This window comes from Coturnix japonica, chromosome 8, assembly GCF_001577835.2.
Source record: "Coturnix japonica isolate 7356 chromosome 8, Coturnix japonica 2.1, whole genome shotgun sequence".
NCBI classification, from domain to species: Eukaryota; Metazoa; Chordata; class Aves; order Galliformes; family Phasianidae; genus Coturnix; species Coturnix japonica.
In genome coordinates, this window is record NC_029523.1 from 11212052 (window position 1) to 11237813 (window position 25762).

Genomic DNA, 25762 nt, shown 5'->3' on the forward strand with positions numbered 1-25762 from the left:
CGAGTAACGACCATTCGAGTAAGTCAATGCATTATTTCAGAGGTATCAGAGTTACCTCAGTTTCACATCCCACAACCTACAACAATGCTCCTCAAACTGAAATGAATCAATTTGATAAGGAACGATTAAAGACTTGATGAACTCTAGCTGAGAAAACAAAATTTAACTCTGCACTTAACAATAATTACTGTAATTCCATAAAAATGCCTTTTGATAAAGATGTTTTTTTCCTCCCCCAGCGTACGAAAAACAGAAATTTCAGGCTGTTCAGACCTTTGGCTGAGTTGTATAATTATTTCCTACTCTATCTGCAAGCACAGAAGCAGCACACCAATTAACATTCATGTCATTAAGTGATTGGAGAATGCTGAATCGTGCAACCTACAGAACCGAAACTTGTGGCGTTACTTTTAACATACAACCCTTGAAAGCACTATTCACATATGATTACACATCATACTTCACTGCACTGAAGTTAGTGTAAACACACGATGGAGTGAAGGAATGTACATGACTTAACATTCTCAAAAAAGGGTAATCTATAGAACGAATACAACAGTGAGCATTTTTTCAAGAAAGTTCTAAAAAACTACATTTAGGATTTACATAAACAGACACTTTCAAAGATGATTGAATGAAAACAATCTTGAAATAAAATAAAAAAGGTCATCACATTAGGAAAATTTATTTTGCAACATCACTATTTTTGCTAATTTTCCTATTGGAAAAAAAACAAAACATTTCTGTACTAGAAACAGGTATACATACATACCTTTCTTTGAAAATAGGTTCTGCAGAGGCAAAATCTAAATATTTTTTCTTTCTGCTAACATGCACATTTATCTCTGCACTGAGCATTAATGTGTTCTTTGGGAACAGCAGATCACAGAAGAAGAGCCCACCAGTGCTACCAGAGTAATCATTCAAAGCACTGAAATGTAGGCATTCACATTACTCATTATCACCAGGGAAATTTAAAGAGATTAACATCTCAGGTGTCAGAATTAAAAAGTTAATTTTCTCATTCTACACTTTCTAAACTGAGATGTAAATCTGTGAAAAATATTCAAGTTAAAACATCTTCACAATCTTTTCTTTTACGCTAAGTAAATTCATCCTAATTGAAGGATCACATTGAAAGCAAATCTTCATTACCAAAACCACTGGAAAAACTACAGTAGTATCTGAATGTGGGCAAAAGTAGACTTAAATAACAGGTATTCTTGACTGATGCGGTATATTTGTCACACACCCCACTGTCTACATTTCTAATACCATGTAATAGCAAATATACCTGGTTCAGTGTATTATCAGTCTTCAGTTCTTTATGATTGGAATACTGGATATAGATAGGTTGGTTACGAAGATGAGGCGTCACAGCTGTATAGTAATTAACCATTGTGATAGCTGCTTCTTCTGTTGCAAGTTCCAAAAAAGCCTGTAAAATCAAGTTAAACAGGTAAATTTCAAGTAGATAAAATTTGTATTAGAAGCAGAAGACATAAGAGGTCTAAGAACACATTTTCCCAAACATAAATCCTTAGAAGATGTCATCCTCCAATTACCAACTTTATTTGCTAAACCACTTCATCTTCAAAACATCATCTGAAGGAATGCAGAACTGCGTATTTAACTTACAGTATTTATCCTACTTCCTAATTTAGTTAGCCGTTAACCAATCCACATTCCCAAACAGAATTTACAAGACAGCACAAACTGATTTAAAGAAAGAAACAACTGTTTCTTTCCTCATTACGACTTACTGTTGTGTGACTTATTTCAATAATATTTTAACAGCATATTTTGAAATGAGAAAGAAAAGCAACAACAAATTACCTGATTTTTCCCTTTCAGCATCAGGATGTTGGTTACCTTACCAAAAGGTAAGCCTAAAGCAATAACTTCTGTTTCCGTCACTTCCCCAGGCAGTTTTCTGATATGAAGAACACGAGAAGGAGCCCCATCCATTTTATCTTCACTTTTGAATTTCTTGTTGTCATTACCATTAGCTGAAAGACACATTAAGACTATTTGAAGACTTTACTGACACTGTTAGCATTCCATTTAAAAATGCTTTTTATTATAAACATAAGTTTTAGAAGAATCGCCTTCTGGTCCTGTCTAAAGGAAAATGGGAGTGTTTAGAACAGATTCTGAAGGGGCAGCTAGAAGAACATGAAGAAATTGTCACACATCCACAAGAAAAGGATCTGACAGCATTGGCTGACAGTGAGATGAGCATGAGCCAGCTGAGCGCCAAGTGGCCAAGCAGGCCAATGGCATCCTGGCTTCAGTACCAGAAGCAGTGCAGTCAGCAGCACAAGGGGGGTAACTGTCCCTCTGTATGCAGCACTGGTGAGATTACACTATTAAGTACTGTGTTCAGTTTCAGACTCCTCACTAAAAGAAAATCACTGAAGCCCTGGAGCATGTTCAACAAAGCTGGTGAGGGGTCTGGAACACAAGTCTTACTAGGAACAGCTGAGGGAACGGGTTTGTTTTGTCTAGAAAACATGAGGGCCAGAGGAGACCTCACTGCTCACTAAGAGCTGCCAGAAAAGAGGTGGTAGCAAGGTGTAAGTAGGCCTCTTTTCCCAAATAACAAGCAACACGATGAGAGGTGAGGGTTTAGGTTGGATATCAGGAAAAATTTCTGTTCCAAAAGAGTGGTGAGGTATTGGAAAAGGGTGCCCAGGGAGAAGGTAGTCAGCAGCCCTAGAGGCGTTCATGAAAAAGGCAGATGTGGCACAGAAGCGGCACAGATGGCTTACCGGGCATGGTGGTGATGGTTGGACTACATCTAGATCTTTTCCAATCTTAATGATTCTACAATACTTGAAAGATGGACTGTTCAAGGATACCCCAGCAGCTGTTTATGATAACTCATTTCCTCATCAAGATGAAAAGCACAGTCAATTTTTTTCCACCTCAATTTCTGTGACGTATCATGTAAAGCTGTGTAAGAATACTAATTAAGACTCAGAACGATTGCATAAGAACTGTAAAGTAGTTAGAGGTAAACTAGTTCTGTTTTTTGCTTTGTTTTTATCTTGAATGGAAACAGACAGCAACGGAATAAAGTAACTACAAATACTACTAGCGCCAGGCACAAAGTAAAAAAGTTAAAAGAAAATTTATTGATGCAAATACAGAAGTCACTAATGCTAAGAAGAACCATGATGAACCATGGGCTTATCCATAAGAAAGACCATGCAGTTAACAGGGAGGGAAGAGCAAAACAAGTATTTCTACTAGAACAAGGAAATAAAAATAATAATATAAAAAAATCATATCGTACAAAGCTCCACGAGACAGTTTTGAATGTTTTCCAGAATTCCTTGCACAGAATTCCAATAAAATTCACAAAAAAAGAACTCAGGCCAGAACATATGAAATAAAGAGACAGCTGGATGGAAGAAGTTCTGCTTTGAAAAATATGTTAAGAAATACTTACTTACTTCAGCTATATGGTAATAAAACTATTGCCCATAAATATGTCACTGAAGTAACATAAAGGACTGAAAGCTAAAGCACAGAACTGTCTTAAGAGACAAGGACACTAATGAATTAATGTTGAAAATCAGAACACATTTGGATATGACGAAAACAAGCATTAAGACTTCCTTTTTTGTATTTCTGGCCATAAAATATGCAGTGATATATTCAATCTTTCATTTCATCTTTGGAAAATACACTCAACAACTACTTACTCTTCTAAAAAAAACTAAAAACAGTCCTGTGACTAGAAGAAATATATATCTTATTATTAGGGTTCAAATTCATGGGTTGATGAGGATTAAAAATAAATTTATTAACAGGACTAACTTTATTTACTAACTAAAAAATCAGAAGAAATAAGAGGAAGAGGGAAAAAAAAATAAAAAAAAAATAAAAAATCAATAGTGAGAATTTGTATTAAATCCTCCAAAAGCCTCACCTTCATAGGAAAGCCAATGGCTGTGATTTCCAGAGAGAAGGGAATAAAGAAATTTTCAATTATCACTCAGCTGTAACTGCAGAATACAGCTCAGATTTTATGTCCAGGTAAATTATTTAGACCTAATCTGATCACTTGCATAAAAATATTTCACTCATATGTGACTAAATTGAGAACAGTAAGTTATACTAAAGGTATACCTAAGTTAAAATTAAGAATTTAAGCTCTTAACTCAGTTTGCCTACACCATGACAACTCAGTCAATGTTAAAAACAGAGAATGGAATCAATTCATTTTTAGAAGCCAAGAATATCCATGTTTCAATTCTGGATCCAAACAGCCAGACCAAGTAACATATTTCACAAACATCCCAACATTTCTATCCAAACAGGCAAACTCCAGTTCTCTGGCCAAAGCTACAAATAGTTCCCATTTTTAGTAAACACAGTAATTTCCTGTGTTTTCACTACTGGAAGTGATAGGAAAGGAAAAAGAAAAGATCTGTCCATCGCAAATTACTACTACCACTCTTTTACATCTTTTCCTAACAGCTAAACTTCCTGTTCTAGTTCAGTGTTTCTGCTTTCCAGGTTCTTATACCACGGAAGATTTTCTAAGACTTTTTTCTATTTGTTCTAGAAAACAACAAAAACCTTACACCTTTTAAATTGATCAGAATTGAGGGGGTAGTAAGTATCCAACAGATACTGCTAGGAGAGGATGAATGCAGTAAGACACATTTTCTTTTTCTCTGCTGCCACATATCAAGACTATGGCTTGGTTTCACACATGTGGAGATTCGGGGAATAAACATCCAGTTTCAGAAGATAAAAAGTAGATAAATATATGGAAATTAATACACACGAAAATATACAGGGTAACACACTAAAGAACACAAGACAAAACATGGGCAGCCACTCAAGGACCTTTGGCAATAGTGCTACATAAATGCAAGTAAGTCTGACAGAGCCACTGATTTCCTATTCGCAGGAGCATACTTCAGATACTGAAAGCTGAACTGATAGAATTCACAAAATGAAGCCACAAGAATTTACCCCAAAATGTTTAATATCAGATAGAAGATGGAAAAAAAAAAAACAACAAATTAGTCACTATTGCTTTTTTTGAACATAGAAAAGAAGCTTTTTTGTAATCTTCAATTATCCAGCCAGTATAGCTTAACTCAAACTTCCTACTTCAATAAGGGCAGTAACAAACTCTGTCATATACTAAACACTTGTGTACACAGACGTGAATTTTCAAAACATCTGTCAAACAATGGAATTATCTTTTAGGACAAATAGTAAAGTTCCTTGCACCACATGAAGCACCTCTCCCTAACTTTATACACTCTCTTATTTAACTACACTTGGTACAGAAAACCAGTTTTTAAAACATGGAAACACAATTTGTTCAGAGCCACTGAAAGGTAAACTGATGTTAAAGCACCAACTTCATTCTTTAGCAAATAAAAAAAAGAACAAAAAAAAACAAACCCCAAGCACTGAGAAGAACATTATTTATATAGTCTGTTTTCTGACACAAGACAATGTGAAAGATGCTTCAGGAAAAAGACAAAACTGCAGAAAACTGGGAAGGGACAATCTCAAAAGCCAGCTAATAACTACTACCAAGATAGTGCTATTGAAGTGGAAGCTTATTGGCAAGAAGCTAATTCACCAAATGAATAAGAGCAATTCTGTAATAGCCACTGCACTGATGCAAAGTCCTCTTTAGTTTGTCAACAAAAAGAGAAAGAAAAATCCAGTTTCCATGCAACATCAGTTGGCAAATTCTAAGCAGAATCTTGCCTCTACATAAGGCATTCAAAAGCATTATTCACCAATCTAAACTGAATCCTGCAGTCTAAACATAATTGACACATAAGCCATATCCATACTGCACAGAAAACCAAGTCATGGAAATTGAAGGCATAAGATCTGACAAAGCCTATGAATGGGCATTATCTAAGCAATCTGCATTCCCTGACATTTGTAGTTAGAAACTTCTCTTTTATTAAAACAGGACTGAAAACCTATATGAGCTGCAAAATGAAGCATAAGGTACACAAGTTAAGTCCATGGCATTCAATCATTCAAGCTTTAAAGATTCAATGTTCACAGGTAGTTTCTACAGAAAAACAAATTCTAAAGTTCAACGCAACTCTTATACAAGAACAAGTAACGTTTCCTGCTGAGAACTAATATTGGAAACACTAAGGAATTTTTCTTTGCACACTTCCTCCCCTACAAAAAGGCACAGAAATACCACCTGAAATGTTCTGAAGCCAAAATACAAGAGTTGGAAAATATACACACTGTTTTGCCTTGAAGATACACAGTCCTATGTTTTGTGTGTGTAATTTTCTATGACAAGAACTGTAATGAATATTTACTCTAGAAATTAAGAGCTACTGCAGCAAAATATTCTTCCTCATTCATTCTCCTCTAGGGTTCCTCCTCTCACATTCACAATTTCTCCCTGTACAGAAATTGCTCAGGGCAAAGATCTGGCATACAATAAGGTTTAACTTCTTTCTTTGACATGAGGGAGTGGAGGGGGGTGGGGGGAAAGGTTAACTGTAGATCTTCTTATACCTGCACGAGCAGAGATAATTGATAAACCTGATTTCTGCACAAGTTACTCTGGATCACAATCATCACTACACCCCAATAACCAACTACAAGAGAAATTTAAGTATTTGTGCTTTCTTGGAACAGTTATTTTATCTTCCAGTACAATCACTTCATATAAAAAGCCAGGATACTTCCTAACAGATATATTCATAGTTGCTGCTAATGTCAAAAATATTTGTATCACCTATGTTGAATACACAAAACTCAATGTTAAGAAGTAGCATCAGGTATATATCCATATAGAACATACTTGACTAAAAGAAGGCAATGGAATTATGAAAATATTTAGTTTAAAATCATGGATTCTCCCCAGACAGAAAGATCAAGTATCACAGTGGTTACTGAAAACAACCACCTGTATAAAGCAATGAAAGAAAACCACCAAAAGAAAGGCTGGAACACAAAGAAACCACCACAGCTATTTCTGAGGTTTTCCTAAGTGTATGCACCTGGCCTGATACGGATGACAGAAGATAGAAAGAGAGGATCTTTGGAAGGATCAAATGAGAGACTTGCTGCAAGAGTCAACAGATTCCTAAAAAACGGAAAATCAGATTCTTGTTTTTCATACAGATACCTCAGAATCCAAGCTAAAGATAAAATCTGGAATTCAGAACGCTTGAAATGAAGGAAATGGAGTCTATAATGCATATGAAAAAAAAAAAAAAAGAAAAAAAGAAAAATTATGAGATTAAGTTCTGTAAAGCTTGCATATTTTTATTCTAAAATTGCAGGATACACATTCTATGCTTACTCTGTCAGGCTTCTGTTGTTTTGAGGATCTCTGGGGAGACAGGAGTATGGTTGAGTATTGACTTAAAAGTATGCTATACCTTATTATCCTTACCCTGTCAGGCCAGTACTGCACTGCACTAATCATATTCCTTGTATGAAGCATCCCATCAGTAATAACAGCTGGAGCCTTAGTCCAGATACAAGCCACAAGACAAAGGAAAATCCTGACCAAATAGTACTGAAACTAATCCTAAACTACAAAGAATTTTGCCCATCAGCAACGTGAGTTCAAATAAATAACCCACAGTCAGGCAGATAAAAGATTATCTATATCGATGTTAATTAAGACCTAGAACAAGTGCATCCACATTCAGTCTGCTGCTGTTTCAAAATCTACTGATTGTTTTCTAACTATAATGCAGTTCTAATGTGGTATATTGGCTGTTGGAAGTTGCACAGGACCATCCAAAACAAACGTCAATCACCCCTGCCCTTAAGAAAAATAAAAATACTATGGCTAGAGTGCAGTGCAACTGAAATGAAATAAAAGCAAATTACAGCATAGTGATGCAGATAGAAAAAAAAAGGAATTCATTCTAATAGCTGTATTCTCTCTCTCCCATCCAGAGATGTGGTTTTAGCTGATTGCCGGTGGTGGTTTATTATTTTCTTTGCTATCTACCTCCTAAAGTTTCTTAATTTACAGAAAGATATAGTGTTCAAACATTCTGTGCATTATCATTCCGGTTGTCCACACACAAATGTCCACCTGAGTCTACTCCAAAAGTAATGCCTCCTCTTTTGCTATGTTGGTAATGGTGCAGTAGAGTTAAAACACGCAAACATAAATAATAAAAGTGATAGTAGATATAAGAAAAATACACTTTTGTTCATCTTTTGTCTTTGGTAACTTTCATAAAACTCTCCTAAAATTCACTTTTTATCTATACCCCTTTAGAACATTTTTCTTTTGTAGATTTCAGTAACACAGTTCATGGCACCAGCACCTTCACACACACTAGAACTTCCATTGAGTAGCCCTCCACCTGAAAGAAAGAAGTCACACAAGAAGTTTGGCATAAAAGTAACCCCTCATAGAGGAAATAACCTTTGTAGTTCTTCTGAAAAAGGGACTTGATTCTCTTAGAAGTTGAAGAATAGTGTCAATAAGATATTCCTTATATATCCAGGCTTCAGCTCTTGTTTCTCAGAATCCTGCTATCAAACTGTACTTCAGTTTACCTAAACTGTCCTTCAAGTCATTGCTGCTGTGTTCATGAAGAAACAAATTCAAGGTTCTCACAAGAAGGTTACTTACGCTCTTCTAGGATATGAGAGATGAGCATGATTATGATAGAAAGTCAAAATGGACTCAGCACTGAAAAGCTAAAAGAAAACACTAACAATGCAAGGCCTGTGATTCTGCAAATTCAACATATCAATGCCAGCTGACGATAAAATATGCTTTATAATAGACATGTTTAAATGAATTTCCTCACAGGTAAGAACAGTAAATAACCGCAGATGCAAGGAGTCAAGAGTAAGCAGTAAGAAAATCTCACAAAGTCATGCTCATTTATCAAAGGCTGCCTTCCTTTTGAGGTAGCTCTTTTACTGAAGATACACCAAGTACTTAAGTTAGTAACTTGCAGTAAACCATAAAGGGAAGTTGGAAGTATGTTATATTACCTACACAGTCTTGAAGATGGGTAACGATGACCAAGCTGTTCAGAAATTGTTTGAGAATCATAACTTAAACTCTCAGCAATTTCTTTGAACAACAGTCTAATATGCATCAGCTTTCCTTAATTTCATACCATTTATCCAATTATCAGTGGCTCATATTATCAAATAAATGTTAATGCACCAATTACACCAATGCAAAACAAATGCGTATCCAACAATTTTGCAAGGCTTTTTTCTTTTTAAATGATCCTGCAAAGGAGAAAGAAGGAACACATCTTTCATGCCTTTAAGAAAAATAAGCATGAGAATCCTTTTAGGAGCATTAAACTACAGTACTTTATCTGAAAGAGAGTTGAATATTAAAAAAAAATTCTCATGGGACTATTACTATGATAAAAGAATAAGATAATCATTTTTAGAAACCTCATGTCGAACTTTACCTCTAACCACAGAACCATCAAAGACAGCTCAATTCAACAGAAAGTGACAACTTCTGTGAACAGGTCTTGTTTGGAGAAAAAAAAAAAGAGTTTTTAAAACCACTGCTTAGCAGCAACAGGTCTGAGGCAAATTGTTTTATAAGAAGTTTGATATATCTTTGCAGTGTGGATTTCAAAAGAAAGGAGGGAACAATTCACAAGTTTTTCTTCTAAATTTAGGCCTGTTAGAGCAATGCTGTTTTCTGGATTGCATACTTTTACCAGTGAAGTTCACAGCACAGCATCTGTTCAGAAAGTATAATGGAATCTTATGTTGAAAACATCAATAACTAAACCAGAGGTTTCTATGTATTGCAAAAGAAAACCAACAATGGACAGGTCTCATAAAATGACACCAAACTCCAAGCAGGCATTAGATTAAAGAGTTACAGAGTAGGTCAGTTTCTATGAAATGCCTCCTTTACCAAGACCTTAAGCAATGACTACAGAGTCTCTCAATAGGCCCTGGAAAGCTACGATGGCTCAGCTATAGCTGAAAAATCCTTTTCACTGATGTTTTAAATTCATTTGCTGAAAAAAATATAAGAGAACTGAAGTAAAAGGAAGGCATTAGTTTGGACATAAAGAATGTTTCAACCCATCTGGCTTCAGGAGACAGGTACAAAAAAAATTAATGTACAGGTTTCCATTTCAGACCCAATCATTTCTGCATCTGTAATCTGAAATTGTAAAAGAAACCCAAGCAAGTCTAGAAAACGTACCTTCCAGGTTCCTAATAAACAAGACAGATATAAGAACATACACATACTGGAATAACACCGAAATGTTGATTTAACCTGCTCTACAGAATCTGCATGCTATTTAACCAAAGTAGGCAGAATAGAAGCTTGAACATAATGCCAAAAAACTGCATGAAAACAAACCTTCCCACATACCTCTATAGGGAAGGACTTGAATTAAAATATTGCATTTGTGATGGGGAGTTTTTTTTGTTTGTTGTTGTTTTCTCCTGGGTACTTTTCCAGAATACTCCTTTATACCTAGTTAATATCAAAATTTGTTACAGATACTACAGGAACTTATCTCAGACCATTGCCGGCTCATAATGAGATTATTTTTTTTTTCCTTGGAAACCACTTACAGTTTTGGATGCCTAGAAACCTACCAAGAGGTTTGGCTTGTATAAAACAGAATCAGTTTGTTTGGAAACTGTCTCCTAAAACCAAGATGGAAGGTAGGAGAATTTGCATCATTAAACACAAACTCATCCATCCACATTATGGAATCAAAGCCATTTATTCCAAATAACTCCCAAATGAGAAAAACTCACATTACAAGCATTAAGGCTTCTTAGAAAAGCTTCAGAAAACCCAAACATATAGTTCTTTTCTTACTCCTTTAGCTTTTAACTCTTTTTCCTTTGGATAAATAAACACCCATTTAGCTTTCCCAATTTTCAAGTTCCTCTACAAACACATGGAAGATTTTCAGAATGTTCAGGAAAAACTAGTTTGTCCTGTAAACAATGACATTCCACTCCCATACTCGATGCTCAAATCCAAATGCCCCCCACACAACTCTTAACTCCCTTTAATTGCGTTTTCTCATTTAAGAAAAGCAAATTGCTGAAGCAGTATTATCATCTTGGACTGCTGAGGATGTCAAGAAAATGGAAAAGATGTACCTGTTTCAGACATAGAAGAAAGCACAAAAAGCAGAAGAGATAAGTGTTCCAGGGGCTCTAAAATGACCACAAATACATTGGCTTTCTCTCCTGACACCTGACTCATTTTCCCTACAATGTTCATGATCTACAAATTGCATGGTCATATGACCAACCTGTAAGCTGCTCCAACAGAAAGCAGCTCTTCTTAGCAGTACACTTTAGTGCTGTATCTTGCGAAGAGTATGAACACTCCAGCATTGAGCGGGGCAGAAACACAAACAGTTGCTTTTTTTCTTGTTTGTACTAAGAATGCAGGAAGAGAACACCCGCTCTGGCAACAGCTGCCATTACACAGCATGTTAAATACATAGAGAAGCTGTATCCAGAATCTTAACCTTTGTTTACTTTGCTTTTAATCTAGTAGTAAATCTGGTACTAACACTGTACATACTGCTCAACTAGTATATACAGGTGAGAATATACATATATTGCACACTAAAACTGTGAACCAAGCAACTATTTGGGAAGCCCAAGCAACACTGATACCATGAACTAATTCCTCTCTATTTCTAAAAAAAAGAAAAAAAGAAAAAGAAGTTAGACGTTCTCAGAGAGAAAAAGCAAGACTGTGAGGTGAGCTCTCACAAGGAAATCAAAGCAAGTTCAAATGTCAGGACCATACACTGCAATGAAAGGCTTTTTATTACGCGCTAATTCCTTAAAAGCCTTTCTATCCAGTAACACCATAGTGGTTAAAGAACAACCTACCATTGAGATTTTAGTGCCACCTCGGACTGAACAAGCAAAGTGTAGTTTACTGCTTTGGCAGTCTAAATGAGAACAGACCAAATTCTCTTTTTTTTGAGTCCACTATAGGGCAGCGTTCTTCCCATAACACCCAGGCTCACAGAAGCTACATGTGAAAAAACAGAAGTCATAGTGAGTTGTTTGCTGTTTACCTTTAACTGGTAGTTCTGATTCCTTACTTTGAAAGCAGCAGAATAAGACAAGTGTAATTTTTCATCCTGTCATCCACCATCAGTGTTCTGTACAGACAACTGAAACTTGCTCTTTGTTTCATGGGATCACTCTTCTCAGATTCCTGAGGATTTACCCTATATGTAAAGTCACTACAGTCTAATGCATGCCAACAGTTTATCCCTCTATAGCACAATGGGTTCTCATTTCAGTGTTCTCCCCTTGCAAACAGGAAATGAGTCCAAGAATAAATGATAGATTTCTCCTTTGAAAGGGCATCACTTACCAGTAACTACCATGCTGCTCATGTTAGAGTTCGGGCTATTGAGTACACTGCCTGAAAGAAGTTCGTCAGATCCTCTCTAAAAAGAAAGAGACAGTAAGAGATTTTTTTTTCCTCTATTTTGTGATTTTTAAAGATGATATTAAAAATGTCAGTTTGACAGGGAAAACCTTTAGAACTTAAGCAAGCATAACCAAACCTATTCAGATTTGGCAGACTTTCTCATTTCAGATATGTGCAACAACTTGAAGTCTACATAAAGCAGTATATTTACAAGGCAAACTTTGCAACGAGAGCAGCTCAAGCACAGTTGTTTTACCCACCACCAAAATGCAGCCACCTTAAGACACAACAAGAAGTGCTGAACAATAATTTTCATCAGCACTTCAAATTGTAACATAATTAAATGTTTATGTTAAATTATTACATCCAGATGAAACATCAAGGGAAATCTACACAAATATAAACGGTGAGTTCAGCTCAATTCTAGCATTCCTATTTGGGGGAAAAAAAAAAAAAGAAAATAAAAACTCGTCTTCAGAGAATGCTATCGTTGCTCAATCTGGGGACAGTCATTTGTCCTGGAAAACAGAACTTAGGGTAGAAGGTAGCATCTACAGGCAACAACTATAACTCCTAAAATATGACAATTATCACGTAAATGATCGCTTTGAATAGTAGTAGGCCACAAAACAACCAGAGCAGGATTTCTATGGAAAACTTTTCCTCAAACTAGTTACAAGACAGATAGTTGAAAAAGCTAAAGAGTCATTTGCTTCTGTCTCCCCTGCTGCTCTCCCCCCTCCCCTTTTTTCTTTTTTTTTTTACTTCTTGTCCAACCCCAGTAGGTCTTTATTTCACACACACACATTATCTTCCACTTAAAAAAAAAGAAATTATTAAAATGGAATAAACTTGACAACCTTTAAACATTTTTTATTACATATTTTCCCACTTCAAAAGTACTTCCTCCACAGCCTTAACACCAATCCACGTCACCACTACAATGGAAAAGAGTAAAGAAACCAATTGCAGCTCACCTCCTTTTAGAAGTGAAAGCATCTCATTTAGTTATGGGCACTATAATAAAATCTCCATGCTAGGCAGAAAATGTCCTGCAAAGTACCTCAAAACCACATTCTAAATTAACCTAAGAATACTGTCTGCGCATAAAATCAAACCTTTAGCATTGGAACACAATGTTCTGTGTGTATATATACACAAAAATGGCACCTGACATCCAAAGGTTCTTAAGAGCAGTACGTATGCATACACAGACATTAAAGATGCAATTTCTAGCATCAGCTCTGTAGTATCTTCATGCAGCTTATGGAAGATTCTTCACTCTTAACAACCAACAAAACATGTGCCCATCACATTGCCAACTGACTTCCTCTGAAAATAAATGACAGCTAATACTGAGAAGTCTTCTTGTTCTCAGTGCAAAGTATATATCCAATCAGATAGAACTAAGGAAATATGTAACTGGATGGAACTAAGACATATGTCAGAAAAGTTATGGGAACTCTTTATTAGTCAGCCTAGATTGCTCTGTACTGTTAGTATCATACACTAAAAATCAGTACAAATGGCTACACAAACATTTCTTCTTCCTCTCTAATGGCCCATTCCTCTAACACACAGGCAGAGTACCCTAAAGGTCAAGACTGTCAACACTGCTGCTCACTCAGTAATACAACTGTTATTTCTGCTCACAGCTACTCATCCAGCCTTGCTCGAAAGTCCTCATCTCTAGTCTGGAAATCTCAACTCAATAGTCAGAGGCAGCAGAGACAGAATCCATTCGGAGGTAAGCAAATTAAATAAATTCAGTGGTAAATTTGGTTTTCCCTAATAGGCCAGTCATCAGTTTGCAACAGTACAGCAAATGCTACACAAAGAGCTGAAACAACCCCAGTACTGATGAATGAATGACCTTCCCAAACCCTACAGGAACTCCACAAATCTAAAACCTACAACTGATTCCAACTGTCTTCAAGAAGTTGCCTAAATGAGCAATTTCTAACTGGCAGAATGTAAAATGCCTCCTAAGAAACCCACGATGAAAGCCTGATACGTCTCTTAAACCACAGCAGAAAAAAATCCAAAATCAACACCAAGCCAAATAGAGTGGCTACTCAGTTATGTTTTAAGAGCAATTTTAAAAGTTCTCTTTCCATTTTGAAATGAATTTAACATCTCACGATAACGCTGATGTAGATAGTTATAAAATTTTGTCATTATACTTGAAAAAATTACAAGTTTTTCTTCAGAAGAACACGGGAGTTTCTTACACCAGCACATATTATAAACAGCATTTATTTTACTGTTGTAAACCTGGGTTCACCATGAAACCAACAGCATGTGACAGATTTCTGCAAACTCCCATTCATGCTTGCTAAGCTTTTGGTAAAACAAACATACCTTATAATGTAAGCAGAGCACACTGTCTTATATACATCATCACATTTCCCCATAGGTTTGTAAGCAGCATAGAAACCCCTGTACCTCATTAAATATGTAACTTAAACAGCCATGCAGCAAAAGAAGTCACAGTCTACTTGAAAACAGAGTAATTACAGAAATCAAAAGCAGTTAGCTGGCTGTTAATTGCTATTTACTTCAAAAAGGTCTCATAAGATGACAGCTGTTTTACAAAGCAATTTAATATAAGCATTTCAAGTAAGTCAACTGACACTGCTATAATGACATAAGCACCTACGAAATTACAACAGAGGCCAACTTTATTTTTTTTAAAACATCCATTCAGCAAAGGAAAGACTTTATCAACTTGTGCGTTTGGACCAGTTTTTATGTGTATTTTCTTTTAGAGGGAGATAGGCCAAAAAGGCCTTGCACTCTACTTCAAGGGCAACGTTCTTGTACATGATTTCAGAATTACAGCTCACTTCCCAAGTATCTTGGGCACACAGTAGTCTTATTCTCAAGCACACCACTTCCAATAGTCAAATCATCCAACACGAAGAAACCGTTAAGTTCAGGTCAATTCTATCGAGCGGTTCAGAAACAAGGAAAACAAGCTCACATCTTTGAAGAACGTGGTGAATCAAATTCAATAAAGAATGGAAGATTCAAGAGCAATTTTCACTTAGCTCTTTTCCCCATCTTTGCAAGCTGCTGTGTGTCAAGCAAGTTCGAGACCAAAGATCACAAACACAGATCGACAGAAAAGTCCAAATTTAAGTTTAAAAACAAAAATAAATAAGCCAAACAAACTGAAGCTGCCACATCAACTTCCCTTCCAATCGCAAGCTGCAAAGAAAATTTCCTACAATAGCAACATGATAGAAGCTACTTAAGTATTCATTTTAGAACACGGGAAAGAGGTTGCAAAGGACAAAAGAAGTACAAACTGCTATTGCAGACTATTAGAAGGTCATCTTCTGAGAGCTTGCCCTCAAGAGCAGGAGTTTTCAATGCCACATCTGTATTCCTACCAACATCAAGACAAACATCAAGCAGTACTGTATACAACCTAAAACATTAACTATACCATAGACATTCACAGACAAATGCTCTGGATTCAATGTCTGCCAAAAAGGTAAACCAGGGAATGGCCAAACCAACTTCTTACAGTCAGAGAACTTCAGATTTCTTGCAGAATCAAAGCCCTCTCAAGGAATGCAATGCTCTCATACCCCAGCCCCTGTCACTGAGTACTTCTGACAGCACGGTGTGGCAATAGCATGTTAATCTATGTAAAAATGTGCAAATTGGACATTTTCAGAAAAAGAAAAAAGTTGTCCACTCAAGACTGAATATGTATTTCAAAGGAGCTTAAATATACATATAAAGAAATCTTTCAGTACCTTAAATTGAAAATAGCATTTCTATATTTCACTTAATTCGTAAAGAAATCTTTTATTAAATACAGTTGTTGCAAATATTCTGGCTCTTCAAATGAACAATTATACTAAGAGAAGTAAAAAGTAACTAGCTTAGCAAATGAACCTTCAAGCTCCCTGCTTTAGCAGTCACTGTTAACTCAGAATCCCTCACTACTGGAATTAAATTTATGTAGCTGGACTCCAGATTCCAATCCCTCCACTCCCCCACAGCAGATTACTTGAGACTTCATGCTATCACAAGTTATATTAAGTACCGATGCCATTCCAGGAAGTTGTCACAGTCATACTATCTTTCCAGGCTAATAAAAAGCCACTATTTACAAGTCCTTACCAATGATTTTCCTCACAGGGCTGATGGGACTTCAGTATTTCAAAATCCCCCAAACCTTACTACAGCCACTACTAGCTCCGTTTAAAATGAGGCTAACAAACCACAAAAAAACACCAAACTTCTCAATTTTGGCCTGAGAACCCCGAGAAGTTTAGTTTTTCAAGCATCAGAGAATTTTTAACAACTGTTTATAGAAGAGAAATATTATCAGCTCTTTTTCCAATAATCTGAGGCTACGAAGGCTCCAGGAAGAAGTTACAGCTGCACATAACGTGACTTATCAGAAGCGTGTGAACATGCAGGCCCCTTCTAGCACTACAGAGACACTGAACTGATAACACTAGCAAGAATAACCAAACAAACTAACTGCATTTTAAAATGTCATCAATCAGAATCAGCTACAGTAATTTCTTGACATCCCATTAGAAAACATATACAAAAAATACTGAAAAAATAGTTCTCCAATAACTTCTGATTCGTAGTATCAAATATGCGGACGTTCCAAACCTCTAACAATGAAAGAATGATTTCCCGACCCCCATCCCTCCCCTCTGTGTGAGGGAGCAAAGGAGAACCTGAGCTGTGCAGGAACTTCCCAACAGCCATGGCAAGTAGGGAGATAGCACATGACAAAGAATTCTAACAGTGCTGTAAAATATTTCATTTCTAACAACATCTGAGAACAATTTAAAAGCAAGACCCAGAAATCTGGCACAATGGGAGACTGCAATGAGAATTCTAACCTAGACAGCAACATCCCACTCCAAAGAGGAAATAGCCGACCTGCCTTACTCCCTGACTTCACACACTGCTATCAAAGCACATACACCGAACTACCTAACAGACTGCTACACATTTTACACATATAGGATCACAGACAATGTCCTCATCAATGAGGACAGGCCAAACCAAGTCGATACATAAAACCCAAAAGAAATTCACTGCTGCTTCACAGTACTTTATAAAGCACATAATTTCAACTATAAGCTTATTATCTCTTCATCAGAACCCTACATATATGGAGTATGTCTTCACAAGTGCTTAAGAATCCTATTACATCACTTGGCCTTAAATTCCCTATGAAGTAACTGGTTAGAATATGTCTGCCTTTCCATACTTTATCCTCTGTACTTTTTTTCCCCCTGCTTCAATCCTTTTCCATGCTGTAAACAATGTAATGTTGGCTGGGGACATCTCCTAACAATTAACTGAAGTAACGAGTATTAACAATTATTAATTGTTAAAATATTAACAAATATTAAAGTAAGGACACATCTAGGAGAAAACTAAGTTTGGTTTTTTTTCTTTCAACTATAAGCCCAGCACATGCCACAGAAATTAAATTAAAACACAACACCACAACCAAAAGCATCAGTCCTACCTTCTCCTTAGTCCTAAGCAGTTTGTTTCTATTGCCCTTCCCAACCAATATAAAGTCTATATTGTTACAAGAGCTTATGCAACCATGTCAGATTTGCCCCAAAGATGACATAACTCATTACTGTGTCAGCTCAGCTTCAACCTGGTTAAGTTCTCAAGAAAGGTGTTTGAAGTGGTTATTCAAGCATTTGTGCCTTAGGTGTCACAGAGGCAGGGAAAAGTGGAATGCAGCTTCGTTTGCCTGTGAAAACAGATCTCAGAGCTCAAAGAAACTAGGAAGGCATATGAATGTTGATATTCATCAAGCTCTTCAGACTGGGCAAATGATCACATTTCTCTTCCCAAAGTCCTCTCAATTAATACACGAGTCTAGGGGTTCTTTTACAAAGGAAAAGTGACTTCCAATTTGCAACAGACAACAGAAATTTCCTGTAAGCATTCACAGCATTAATCTTCAATACTTTTATTTTCTCTCCACTTTCAGCCTTTTCTTTTTTTTTTTTTAAATTGACATAGTACCCAACCATCCTGTCACCGTAAGAAAAATAAGTTCCGAAAACAAAAAGAAGGAATTATACACTTTTCTGAGAACAAATTTGAAAGCCACCTCTAACAGGGTCCATTTTATCATCAAAGGCAGCAAGTGTCTTTCATGGTATTGTTTCAGTTGCTTTTGCCATTGAGGACATGCTTTACACACTCCTGCTGAAGAAACAAATCCAGATGCCAGTTCCAGACTTACAAACTACAATCACAAATCACTCCCACTTCACTGTTAGAACGTTCTGAAAATTTCTACTTACAAGAGCTGCTGCAACAAAATATTGTTGAATATAAAGTTCAACTGTAAACATCATCCCAGCTAACACAGTTCCTCCAATTCACAGGCAAACAGCTTTCGTACCAATGGCCTTAGCAGAAACTTTGTCTAATCTACTAGCAGCCCAACTAGTATGAGAAACACTAGTTTACCAAAAATAAAACAAATCATCAGATGGCATTTGTCTGTAAGTTTAGCCTAAAGGGAGGCTAAACTTACCTTTTGGTAATTTATTGGAATTTCTAACAGATTATTCCTATGCTTCCTTTTTTAAAGTGTATTATAAACAGCTTAAATAAAAAGACCCAATATGACCAAAATATTTGTTTCCACCATAACGAAGCTCTCCATTATTGAGAGTAAAAACTGGTCAGTCTTTAATAATCTCCGAAGAGAAAAGAAGATCTCAGAATTTGAGTTTAAAAAAAAAGAAAAAAGAAAAAAAAAGAACTGAGTATTGCTCAGGGAGTACTTACAAACACTGCTACTCAGGGCTCTCTTATTTCTCTCCTTCAACTTGTGCTGGTTTTAGCGACTGCCCTTCCTCTACAGTGTTAAATTTCAGTAACCAGGAAAAAGAGGGCCTTTGTGATGAACTTGTTGGAAAGCCAACAGAAAGTACTCATATGCTATGTTCTAACACCGCCTGCCCAACCCTAACATTACCAACTAAAACCACTAACAATTTCCTCCTTCCCTAGGCATACTAAAAAGAGATGCTCTGATTCTTGGGGGAAAAAAGATCCTTCTCCCAGATCAACAAACCTGCATTTACAATAGCATATGAAGTTTCTTCCCCTATACATAACCTGGGCTGTTCACATTTGGCAGCTGAAGCTCCACTCTTGGCCAGCGTGTAGCCCAAAGCAGTTCTACAGTGTTACAAATTCCCAAATGCTATGTACCAAGTAAATGTATTAGAAAAAAGAACAAAGAAAGAAAACCTTCCCCTCCGCTCCACCCGCCCCCCCCACCTTTTTCTGCTCATCAGTTAGAGTGTCATAGCCAGACTGACTGCAGACAGCCTGAAACGTGCAATGCTCATCCCCAAATGAGTCACTCAATTGCTCAGGCCACATTCACTGCACAGCTACCCATGCCAATGAGGAGAAAGAGGATATGTTAAGCTGAAGTGGTGCACGCTTACAAAGAGAACTATCAATACCAACTAGCAGCTCACCATATAGTTATTCCCTGCATCTCTGTGAGGTACATTCTTTCCATCACAGCTTCTGTGTCTCTAAAGATTTTTGTCATTACTCCTGAGAAAAGACAGATTATATACTTCCTACATTTCAAAAGGCCTCCACCACTCCAAGTACCAAGTTTACTTAGCCAGATTAAAGCCTCCTAACTATAAGGAGAACACAAGACAGCAACTCTAACTACAGCTGTCAGACCCAGATGTCAAAGCGCCAAAATTGACATTCCTCACTGACTACAGAGATGAGATGCTAACTCGTCCCTGAAACTATATAACTATGGACCACACGTAATAAAAACAGAGCAACTAAAACATACACTTGGAAAAAACATTTTATACAACATGACAATTGTCAAAAGCGTACACATAGAAATCTATAAACTTCAGATGTACAGATTCCTTCAAGAAATGAAAACCTGAAGAGGTACCAATCGACACGGTATTACTGTCATTACTGGAAGCCTTAAATCTGTTGTTTTACTCAAAACACTTTACACAAACTGTTTATATATAGTGGGAGTTCACACAGGAACATTTGACACGAAGTTAAATCTCAGTATTTTCATACTGCTATCTAAATTGAACTGTAAGGGGTGTACTTTGTGCAAAGGCACGCCATGAATTCTAAGACAGCCAAACAAGACGCTACATATCAACTCAAGTATGAATTACTTTATATTACGGCCACAAGTCATCTGCATTGATATATTCTAATTCTTCCAGAAAATAAGCACACTGCTCCTCTGACAGATGTTAGCTGGGAAGTATGTTCTCATTACGCATTTGATTTTAGACAGAACACCACATTTACACCACGTAAACCAAGCTTTCAAATAGCATTCATCATTTCTCCACTCCTTCATTCTGCGCTGAATGCTTTCCTCAGCTTTTGGTATTAATTTCTTCTGACTCAGCACACAAATAAAACACTCATGAGTTTGTTGAACAAAAAATGCTTTAAATCAAGCCAACTTGCTTAGCACAAATAAATGGTAATAGCTTTAAATTTAAACAACCTCATTAGAAATTTGCAGTTAGACTATCTAACTGAGAATATTACAAGCAGGCTTTCCCTTTATTTATACTCACCTTGCCTACATGCAGTTCCTAAAGCTGAAACCCCTTTTTCCAATCCAAATCCTGTCTATACTTGTTAACTTCCACTGCTAGCCTTAGCAAACAGGTTTAAAACATAGCTAACAAGCTCACTTTTATGCTTACGAGAGAAGCCTGCCAGACAATAGTTAATACAATTTCCATAGTTGTATCAACAACACTAATGATGATTTTGATAAACTGTATTTTCTAAGAGAAGGGTCACAGTCTTTTTCTTCAAGTATAACCAGATATGCCATAGAGCTGCTCAGCATACATACAGCAGGCAAAAAACCTCAAGAAAGTGTAAGGTCACACAAATACCCTCGGTAAGTTGATCATGTGCAAGTACAGGTAAATCCTTGTCTGCTTCTAATGGCTGTCCAATCATGATAAAAGCAGTACTAAAAGAGCATTAAATCTGCTGATGCAAAACCTTGGCACTCAAAAGCTGCTCTCTACCCACTCCCAATATACCCCTAAGAACAGATGACAGCTAAGTTAAAGCCACGTGAATTTTCCCTGTCATAAATACCAACTATTAGGTAAAGCATCCCTCAGCTTTAGAGCGTTAGCTTTATTAACAGCAATGAACATCCACCAGAAAAAAAGAAACACAGAGGTGTTTCACAATGCTTCCTAGAAAATATGACTAGAGCCAACATCAAACTGCTTACACAAACTATGAATATAAATTGCTAAGAAATTCCATGTCACATTCTTCTTGGTGTCCTGAGCCAGTTACAGAAGCTCAAGGAGACAGTGCACTTTATCCCACTCATATTTAACAGCTTCCTTCAGAAAACCATTGTCTTTATTTTATACCCTATGCTCCTGCATACAGATTGTTTTCTTCTACATCAACAATACCGTTTTCACATGACAAAGATCATGTCTTCATATACTTGCTTGCATTTCCCTGTATTTAACTTAATCATTTTCTGATACACTTCCCTCGCTTTCTTTCTTGCATTACAACCTCAGTTTCTACAGGCAGCAGAAAGCAGTAATGTCATTTGATGTACCTTCATTCATCGCCAGGCTAGTACCTGAAAATATGGATCCAGAGTTGCTCTACACACAAAGTATTTCAGGAATGCTCAAATTTTTCTAAGAGTCTAAGTCACTCATACTAAGAATTGATGCTGAACCAACTTCTCCTGAACTAAGAGTGTCAGAATTTTACGTTCAAATAATACATGGACTGTCTGAAACTGCTTCTTCATTAGAAATGACTGAGAGTGATTTTATGAATTGCTTTGCCACAAAGTTCTTCATGTGGTGCAGTTTATTTCTGAAAGACTTGAATTTAACTGTCAAATACACTCCTACACTTGTAGGCAGTTGACACTGTCCTCCCAGGTAATGGGGAAACAATTTTACTGGTCTATATTTCTGAATGGCATTGAGCTCCCACAGAACTACTTTAATAACTGTACTTTTCTTTTGACTCCAAGAGTGATTTATCTGTTATCTGAACACGCACATGGACCAAGGTAGGCCCAGAACACACAGTTTATTACAACTCCTCCTAGAAGAGAGCTTACTCAAACATAACGCAGGTTCATTTGACACAGTAGCCTCTGCTATCTAAAGACTAATTGTATTATCTAAGATCTAGCCCAAATCCAGCAGAACCACTACTGAACCTGAGCCACGCAGCTTTACTACACAAAACCTGGTTCACCAAGCAGTTCACATAAACTAGCATTTAAGGCAGCTACGTAGTACAAACTCCCCAGACAAGCAGAGACCATTTTCATAAGAAAACTTCCATGCACACCCCTGAAATAGGATTTTTTTCTTACATGCATTAACAATTTAAAGTTCTCGCACAGGTCTTTTCATTCTCGTTATTTCTCGAACTGTTTTTATCAAGTACTGATCCAGTTCTTGTAAAAAAAAAAACAAAAACAACAACTGGATACAGAAGTGAAATAATTAATAACCTACAGGAAACTCCTTATTAAAATAAATATGATAAAAATTCATAACTGAACTTGGAGAGAAAAAGTCAAGCAAAGAAAATGTTTACTTCTGTCTACATAAATTCTAGCACTCATTTTGTTTTGTACTGATAAAACAACTTTTTCTAATTTCAGTGTTAACTGAAAGAGGATGAGGGGAGAAGAAAACAACAAAGCACACAAGAAAGCATTGCTTAGAAAAATAATCTGCAAATAAAGCTTTAAAATAGGAATCTGATGGCACTACATTAATTTAGAACTCCTGTTTACAGTCTACTGCCTAGAAAAGTCTGTGTAGGGCCTCCAATTTACCTCTAGGGATTTTTTGTTAATAAAGCACGTACTGCTGACTAAATATCAGCTGACAATGACTGCTTAAAGTCTTAAAATTTGCAATGACACATGCTCAAAGCAGCTCGTTTTGTATCAGCAGTGAACCCGCTTATTTGTTAAGTGCACATCCTACCTTCACACCAACTGCAACATCAGTGACAATGCTGTAAGAAAAAAAAGAAACATAAGTCAATCAATTTGTTCTCATAAAACCAAGGGCTTTTGTTGGTTTGTTCTGCAACATCAGAGCGATTAGGGATCACATTAGTTAACAACTTTCCCAACCCAGAAAGTGTGGCCAAAGGAAAAAAAAAAAAAAAAAGTGACAGAATACAGAAACATACAAAAGCTCCACCTGCTCCATTGGCTTCTACAGCGGAGTTCAAAGTTTCATGTAAACATTACTCCAATGCAACACACTACCAGGCAGTACTTTTAGGAAACATGGGTTTCTGGATGACGTGAGATCACAAACAGGGTGAAAAAAGGAAGAACTTAAAGTAAACACAGAACTTTTCTCACAAACCCTGTTAACCAGGCATCCAGTTCAACCCAGAGATCTCCTTACAGAAGAAAGTGATAAACACAGGTTTTGAAATGAGCCTGGAAAAAGAATGTATTGGCTGGTACTAAAATAGTAGATAGGTATCCTATCTACATGGAACTCCGCAACAGGTACACCAAGGTACGCCATCCTCATAGACAGTGTAACTTAACACTATGCAATAAAACTCCAAAGGTAGCAGAAAACACCAACAGAAAAAAAGAAAACTGCAAAATATGAACGTGTAAAAACATTCTACAGCATAATAACACTCGTGAGTGCCAAGACTCCTTCGTCTGGACTTGGTACTCCCAACATTACAGTCAGAAGTAACCATAATAAGCCTTCCAAACTCTCACAGTTGAAAGGTTACATGCCAAAGGGATCGTTTCTCTGTTTGAGCAAGAACAGACAACTTGTTGGGCATCTGGCAGCAGGCAGGTTCTGTGTTTATACTCATGAAGACAGCACAGAGCAGCTCCCTCCCTCTTCGGGTCCAAAACTTCGGGCCCTGAGCGCTCTTGCCTGCCCACCCGCGCTACCCTCCAGACGGAGGGCCTCGTTGCCTCTCGACTCCTCCGACTTCCCTTCTCTGGCTCCTACAACCCGTCTCCTACACACACAAAGGCACCTTTCTACCTGGGGAGGGGAGTAAGTCAGAGGGCAAGCGGGTAGTTTCTGAAAACAAAAGATCTCCCGCCGGTATCGCTCCTCCTCCCCATCCTGCTCCAAAACACCCCCAGCGCCTGGGGGAACGGACGGGCCGAGGGGCAGCCGAGGGCAGCGCAGGGGTAGCAGCACACTGTACCCGCCGCCTCAGCAGGGGGGCGGGATCCCACGGCCCGAAGCCCTCGGCTGTGTAAAGCCAAGACCCCAAGAGGGGCCAGCGTTGCGGGGAGGCCGAGTTCCCCCTTCCCATCCCGCGCAGGGCCCCGCACTCCAGTCCTCCCGCAGCCAGTACCCGGCCGTCCCCGTGCCGCCGGGCAGCGGCCGCTCCCACACCCCAAAGCCGCCACGGGACCCGGCGTGCGGAGCGGTGCCACCACCGAGCGAGCGGGCGGCACGGCCGGGCCTCATCCCACCCCCCCCAACCAGCGTCGGCCGTCGCTCTCACCCGTCCATCGCCGAGCAGGACAAAGCGCTGACCAGCGGGACGGAGAGCCGCGCAACACGCGAGCACGGAGAGTCTGCGAGAAAATGGCGGCGGGGCCTGCACGGAAATTGCCGAACGTTGCCGAGGGCCGGATTCCGCTCCTCGTCCTTCGCCTCACACGGAGCATGCGCCAGAGTTCCGAGCGGGCGCAGTACGAGACCATGAAGCTTCTGCCATCAGCTGCCCGGACACTGCCCGGCCTGGGGCGGGGGGTATTAAACGGACCAGGTTTATCCTCTCCCTCTTGGCATTCACAGCATTGCAAAACAGCAAGTTGCACAACATAGTTAAACACTGTGTTAAACGTATTTCTTACTGCTTGTTTCAAGCTTGCTGCCTAATAATATCCTTTATAATCCGTTAGTTGTCTTAACAAAATAGATAGGTAACTTTCTGTCTTCTCCTAACCATGCCGTCCATGAATGCATACACCTCCTTCAATTTAATTTAGAGACTCTTTGTAAATTTAACTTCTCCTCTATTGGAAGTCGTTCCATATTTCCAGTAATTCAATTAGCCTTACTCCACACCTTTCCTAATTTTATTCTAGAAGACTGTGACGATCCTCATTATTCGTTACAAACCAAATGCTTTTATATCATTTATTTTTTCTTCTTGTTTTATTTCTGTTTTTCTATTATTTTTCTGATAAAGCCAGTCTGATTTCCACATTTGAGTGCTGCTAAACAATGAGCTGTTAGTTTC

General features: G+C 37.8%; 1 protein-coding gene across 7 annotated transcripts in view; it reads right to left on the minus strand.

The window, feature by feature from the left end:
- The window catches only part of PTBP2 (polypyrimidine tract binding protein 2), a 42249-nt gene extending 17051 nt beyond the window's left edge, over positions 1-25198 (minus strand). For 2 of the 7 annotated variants that reach the window (XM_015870349.2, XM_032446241.1), the window contains exons 1-5: positions 25019-25195; positions 23494-23524; positions 12365-12440; positions 1837-2009; positions 1295-1438 (exon numbers count right to left, since the gene is read on the minus strand). In XM_015870349.2, coding sequence (XP_015725835.1) covers positions 1295-1438; positions 1837-2009; positions 12365-12440; positions 23494-23524; positions 25019-25026 — 432 coding nt within the window. In that variant the 5' untranslated portion in view covers positions 25027-25195. Of the gene's footprint in view, positions 1-1294; positions 1439-1836; positions 2010-11868; positions 11987-12364; positions 12441-23493; positions 23525-25018 lie in introns of those variants that run through there. The other 5 variants (XM_032446243.1, XM_015870344.2, XM_015870350.2 and 2 more) reach the window with 5 other exon arrangements.
- Positions 25199-25762: the final 564 nt, after the last annotated feature.